The following is a 7073-nucleotide window of genomic DNA, read 5'->3' as shown; positions in this document are numbered from 1 at the left end:
CATGAATATTTAATGAGGTAAGAACCGAGGCTGTGTTTATGATTGGTTTTCTGTTGCTAAACAAGGGTTAACCCCGCTAAAAGCTCTCTGCTCAGAATCAGAATTTCAAATTAACGTTTTTGTCCAGCTGCTGTTTAAGTAGACAAGGTTAAGTGTGCTGTGAAAGACCACGTAGCCTTATCGTTTACTGTATTTTTGTCTAAAAGCGTTCTTTATGAGTGAACTGCTGCAGTGCTCAGATTATAATGATGTTTTAATTGACTGATGTTATGATTACTGACTTTATATTTGAATGTGTTAAGCCCGCGATAGACTTAACGCCATTACGTCATCGCCAATGACGTCATTACGTCGAGCGTAAAAGAACCGGTGAACCGGTTTTTTCAACCGGTTTATTGAATCGAACTGTCCGAAAGAACCGGTTCGCGGAAAAGAACCGAACTTCCCATCACTAGTGCGAACTAAACGCCACCCGCTCCACTCACTGCATACCTGTCTGTCCACCGAACTAAATCAAAAGCACCCGGCACATGGATCGTGTGTAATAAGACTACACTTCCCATGCTGCACCGCGTTTGCGTCGTACCGCTGCTGTCACTTTGCCGATGTGAGAATCGCCCAGCAGCATCTCAGCCGAGCAGCAGCGCAAAAATGCACTGAAATACGCATCTTAGGACATTTCTACCCTCTTTCGGTTTGCCATGAGGGAGTGTGATGGGAATAACGGGGATGTTCGCACCGGATTACGTCCCTTTATTTTGAGCGAAATGCGGATTGTTTTGCGCTCGAGGTGTTAACGCAGACAAAAAGAAAATATACAAAAATGAAGAAGCAATTCAATCGGATGCGACAGCTCGCCAACCAGACTGTTGGCAGGTGAGCGCTATGATCTTAAATACGATCGTTTTACGCCATGACGAAGTTTATTTATTATTTATTTACTTATTTATTCGCAGAAAAGAATCCCTAACTGCAGTACCAATTCCCATATATTTTCCCATTCAAACTTTCAGTTTTCTAAATATACAAATGCATTTTTAAACATTTTTAGTAGCCATTACTACAAATAGCGTCTAGCATCTTGATTGCGCAATGCATCTTAAAATAGCTTTATGCATTATCACACCCATGCAATATTAGGCATTATTATTATTATTATTATAGATGCATAATTGGAGGTTGTGCATCCGTGTGTTGTGCATAACGGGTTCACTGCAGAGGCATTTCTTCCAGCAAAATGCCTCTCGGAGGTTCCCCATGGCACTGACACTACACCCCCTGCACAAACCTCCCTGATGCATTTCCATCAAGTGCAGCTTAATGTAGCACTGCTGTATCAGCTCACTTTGATTTGAATGAGAGGTATGAGAATGACATGTCTCCAGTGCCAGCTGATGCGGTAGATGGATGCGGATGAGAGGAAAATGGCAAAGGCGCAATGTTTTCATCGCACAGTGATCTATGGAAAAAAAAGAGGAGGAGTTGGGTGCAGTACATCAGCAAGATCTGTCACTGATGGAGAAGGTCATCATTGCTTCAGAAAGCACGGCTTCGAATTTCCAAATCCAGTGCATTATAGTGCGGATTGCGAAAAAGTTGCTGCGTTTTTTTTTTTTTTTTCCATGGTTGCTGCTGATATGCTTGCCCAATTTATCTTGTTTATGTTGGAGTGGGTGTGTGATGCTTGACCTTTCACATGTTCGGATTGTTCTTTACGTTCTTCTCTCACCTACCTCTCTTCTCACATGGTAAGGAGGGCTGCTTGTCATGCACGGGCCGTTGTGAAAGGCCAGAAGGTGTGTGTCGCTATCGGGCAGCTCCTTGCTGGGTGATTATGCCACAGTGTTGTGGGTCATCATTTCAAATACATTCTCTGTGGGTGGTTAGAAGGGAAGCTTCTCTTTTACTGCCTCTGGCTGGCATCTGCAGGCCAGTGGAAAATGGCAAGCCAGCTCCTCCAACCCGGTTCCAGCATTGCTCGTGGCATGAGATTGTGTGTGTGTTTGTGCTTAAGCCCTGCATTAGTATTCTCTACCTTTCCCTGGTAATGTCCAGGGAACTGTGGCAGCGGCCCACTGTGGCATTCTGTCTGTAGCTGTGCGGTAATGAGAAACAACATGTTTCCTAAACAGCACAGAGTCCTGACTCATTAATAATATGTTTCTGGGTCTGGGAGGGCGTACTGGACTGATGTTTGCTTTGGAAAATAGATTTGCACGTTCCTGTCATGTACTGTTAGAAGTACAGAGCCGCATCTTCCAATATCAGCTGAGATTTGCACTTAGATACTGTGTCGATGACCTTGACAGACTTGTGCAGAGGTAATGCAGTGTAGGAGATAATCCATGACTCTTGTTACGTCACTGATTTTTGTTATCCATTATCAACACCATTTTTCTTTGTGAATATTTAAAGTCAGCATGAAAACAAAAGAGACTTTATTTTCTTAATGTGTGTTACTGCTATTATTGTGAACAATTTTGAATGCATACATATATTTTTGACCAAATTTGAATCCAAAAGTCATAACGTATTCTTCCTGTGATTTCTCTCTGCTTATGTATGTAGTCAGGCCAATCACATTTAGATCTGCTTTCATTTCGGTATTCAATACTTGCTTTTCACTTTATAGTCGACATGAAATGGAAATTACAATTGCTGTACATTTCATATTATGACACATTTTTAGTTATTTGATTATTCTCTGTTTTTATTCAGAACTCGATGAGCAAAAACTCAAAGATAAATGTATTTATTAACATATGAATGATAAGTCTTACATTATATAACACTTACAAAAAGCAGACTCGGACTCAAAACAGTGAAACCAACATTTTAAATAACCTACCGTTCAGAAGTTTGGGGTCGGTGAGATAGAAATTAGTACTTAATATAAATTTGTAGCAGCCGTAAACAACTAAAAACAACCATTTCTATAATCACACTGTATGTACTGCAATACTGCACAGCCCTAGTGTATACATTTGTATTTATGTATTTGACATTTGTCCAGATGCTTTTATAGCTGTCACCCAGCCTACCCGCTGCTTTCATTTCTCATCATTTGTAAATCACATTTCCTCTTGCCCACTGTGATAAAAATGACTACCCCCGGCTCTGTGTGTATGTATACTTGTGTTCGTCTAGTTAAGGGGCCAGTATTTGTGCTCTTTCTCTGTGTTCTCATTGTGACTATATTTATAGTCTCTTCATTCATGTTTTTGTGTCAGTGAGTGTTTGTGAGGGTTTTTGGTGGGGTTGTGCACTGCCTGTAGTGTTTTCTCTCTCTCAGGAAGTATGGCAGCCTTCCTTTTCCTTCAGAACTGCTGGCTTGTTGTTACTGGGAACAGTACATTGTAAGTGCTTATGGAGTTGTGCGTGTTTTTCATCGTCAGCAGAGAGGTTGGGAATAGTGTGTATGTTGATTAATGGCCCTGCGTAACAAACATGCTCACACAACAGGGAGTGCCCACACATTGCAAGGGAATCCTTTCTTATATATACACCAAACACGTATGTTTTACTTTAGAGTGCGATCATCAGTAAGTGGTTTTATATATATATATATATATAATACTGATTCTTAGTTGCTTATAGAGGAGCTAGTAATGCTACAAGAGTGAAAAATTTGGAAATGAAAATTTGGTTCATTTAGGGAGCGCTTCCGCAACACCATTTTCAACTAAATGCAGAAAACTGCTTCACACAACAACAGCGTTTTGGGGACCTAAAAATGCAAACTTTTAAAAATGGGTTTCATCGTGCAAGTTTTTGAAAACGATACCGTTATCGTCTCTGTGTAAACTACAAAAACTTGAATTTGTGAAAACTGTGATGTCATGCACATGCTTATTACATGTTCGTGTAGTGTTTCTTTACAAAGTGACATTGCCAACTACTGGCCTGGCATGCATAATACAGTGTCTATAAGCCAAAGTACACTTCGTTTTTTATGCGGACGCAAGGGTCTGCGAACTGTGCACCTTCCGATTTTTGTAACAGGTCGCACATGCTTATTGGCTTGGTGTTGCGACACAACGTGGCAACACTGGCCCGGGCCGTTGTTTCACAGTAGAAAATAAAACTAAAGAGACAGAACAACAACAATAACAAAATAGCAACAACAACATCAGACGGCTGCATTGACAAGTGCTTATGTGACGGGGTTATGAGAGAGCCGCAACTTTAGTTTAAAAGAGTACAAAGAAATTTTTCGGTCATAACTTCTGGAGAAACATAGAGCAGATACTGGACAAAGATGAAGCTTTCTATAGCGCTTGTGTCGACCACCTGTGTTCGAAACCACACTTGAGTAAAACTGAGGTCTGAAGTATAGTTCATTTGAAGTCTAGAATCTTTAACTTGTGGTAAACAGCTGTCAGTAGTATTCATGGTGGTACTTTTGTTGATAATTTAAGCATACTGCAATTTACTGCCAAATACTCCATACTCCAAATACTGCCAAACAAAATGTCAAAGGCCTGTGAGGACAGAGGAGTTTAAACCAAGCAATCAAACAGGGCTTCCCTGTAGCCTACGGAAAAGCAAACCATAGTTTAATCTTATGATCAGATTGAAACTCATTACACATGCTAAAGTTCTGCTGAATTGTCTCTTTCGTTGATGCTACAAAGAACCTGGGCATTTTCCCCTGTGGCTCAATATGCATCATGCACAAAGTGTACTTGATTTAAAATTGCTCAGTTGTGTCTGAAACAGATGAGTCTGAATCTGACAATGTTTTGTTACGTGTCGTGTGTATTGAGGCAGATTGAAAATGAAAGGTCCGGTGAGTGACGCTGAAAGGTTAATGCCCTTCATCTGCCACTGTAATTATAATTTCTGTGAAAAACAATGAAAGTTGCTGGTGTTTAACTGCCACTAGTGTCCGTTTCAGTTGGAATCTGCAGTAAATTGTATGTAAAGGTACATTTTGCAAAAGTTACAAAAATGTAGAGGCACATTTTTTTCAAGTTACAAGTTCAAGCTACAAAAAAGTTTATAAAGCCATAGTAAAAGTAATTCATATGAATCAAGCAGTTTAATCCCTTTCATTTGTAGAGACTATTGATATAACGATTCACTCAACTCACGATTCGATTCGATTCACAAATTTGATTTCACGATTCGATTTTCTCACAATTTTTTTGAACAAAATGAGATTGAAGACATGCTGCTTTAGTATGAATTATACAGAGACGAGATGAAAAAAATACCACGTAAACTTTTCTAAAGACAGTCAGTTCCCCTCAGAGATACATTTATATAAACTCCTACTCCAATTGTATCGCGATTTGTTTGGCATCTCAACCGATTTGAATTGTCACATATTTGAATCGATTTTCAACCGGCTTGCGGTTAATCGTTACATCCCTAGTAGAGACACATGATTGCTTTATATGATGAACAGATTACAGATTGCTAGACATTGAACAGATTGATTGATCAATTCACATACACAGAGCACATCAAACAGGCACTGAAATTTTTTTGCGTAGAAACAGTTTTTCCTCAGAATTAATTATGAAATAAACATGAAATTAATTAAACATTAAATTTTGAAGTAGAAAATTGTATTTTCGTGCAATTACTCTATTTTCTTGCAAAACATACTTCGATAATCTCTTTAAATTTTATTTAAAACTTCGAGAAAAAAAAACACAAATATACAGCATAGTAATTGGAAGTATAAAACATGTATTATGAACTATGCCTTTAAGGCATCATAAGGGAGGCAAATGCTGATATCTTCGACACCTTGTTTTGGCCAAATTCAAAGCCAGCATCCCAGAATGCATTGTGTCGACCTCAGTGAAAAAACTGTGGGCGGAGTTGATAAACTAATTAATAAAAAAAAAATTAATTCTTTCAATACAGACAAGTGACAATAAGAACGTTCCATCTAATTGAAAAGTGATTGTTTCAGCCAGTATTAGTGTGTGCAATGCATATTAGTGCTAATTGGTGTTAGCTTATAACATTATGAGTTGAACTTTTAGCGTGGTTGCCTGCCTGTGCAGATAGTTTTATGATTTCACGTTCATCATTTTGGTTAGGATGCTAGATAGCTCTTAGAAGATAGTCTACGTAGGCAGTAGACAACAAAGGTAGCTCACTAGAAAGGAGCAGTTATCTTCTTCTGGTATTGGCCAGTTAGATGAACATTGCTCTACACAAATATAGTCTCTCTCCAATATATTTCTCATCCCCATAGTCCAGTGGCTGAGTTTATATATTGTTTCTCTGACGTCATCATTCTTCATGCCTTGAAGACAATCCTTTAAAGATCCTTTAATGTTTTGCCAGTTCTAAACTTGTCCTAAAACACAGGCAGTGTCAGCATGTGCAAGCCTGGGTTCAGAAGCCAAGTCTCTAGGACCGCTACTGTAGCTCTATCATTAGCCGAGCCTATATTTGATGTAAGTCACAGGGACAGTGTCTTTTTTCACACATCATGGTGTCTCTTCGTCTATGTATCTGCAGTGGCCTAGTTTTTAATTAAATGGGAAACGCTTCTATAAAGAGGTTCTCCTTCCTTCTCTTTTCTCCTCCAGCCTCCACCCCAGTGTCTCTAGGGGCGTGCAGGTGTGCAATGTCAGCAGCAGCAAGAACAAACTCTTGTCAGCTACTGGTGTGTGTTCACTGTTTACTGGTGATCAGTCCCAGTAGTAAGAGACAGTGAATGACTGGTAGAAGTTTTTCACTAGCAATAGAGCACCGTAGAACGTTTTAAGTAGCCTTTCTTTTGGTCTTCTGGAAATATTTTTTCCTTTCATTTTCTATTTGAATTTGAAAAATGCAATAAAGAGTTCTAAGACCTTTCATTTGAACTTGCTCCAAGATGAATAATAGAATAATAGCATAGTATTAGAACATTTGATTTAAAGGGGTCATATGATGCGATTTCAATTGTTCCTTTCTCTTTGGAGTGTTACAAGCTCTTGGTGCATAAAGAAGATCTGTAAAGTTGCAAAGACTAAAGTCTCAAATCCAAAGAGATATTCTTTATAAAAGTTAAGAGTCAGCCACACCTACCTAAAACGGCTCGTTCTAACACACCCCCACATATCTAC

The 7073-nt window shown here is 39.1% G+C and overlaps 1 protein-coding gene across 1 annotated transcript in view; it reads left to right on the top strand.

The window, feature by feature from the left end:
• Positions 1–615: 615 nt before the first annotated feature.
• LOC107744979 (rho GTPase-activating protein 44-like) overlaps positions 616–7073 on the top strand; it is a gene marked incomplete at its 3' end in the record, with an annotated part of 51900 nt that continues 45442 nt past the window's right edge. Inside the window, exon 1 of the mRNA XM_016558813.1 lies at positions 616–876. Coding sequence (XP_016414299.1) covers positions 824–876 — 53 coding nt within the window. The remainder of the gene's footprint in view (positions 877–7073) is intronic.

The sequence above is a fragment of the Sinocyclocheilus rhinocerous genome, unplaced genomic scaffold (assembly GCF_001515625.1).
Source record: "Sinocyclocheilus rhinocerous isolate Xijiao unplaced genomic scaffold, SAMN03320098_v1.1 scaffold1219, whole genome shotgun sequence".
NCBI classification, from domain to species: Eukaryota; Metazoa; Chordata; class Actinopteri; order Cypriniformes; family Cyprinidae; genus Sinocyclocheilus; species Sinocyclocheilus rhinocerous.
This window is presented reverse-complemented; position numbering and strand designations above follow the sequence as displayed.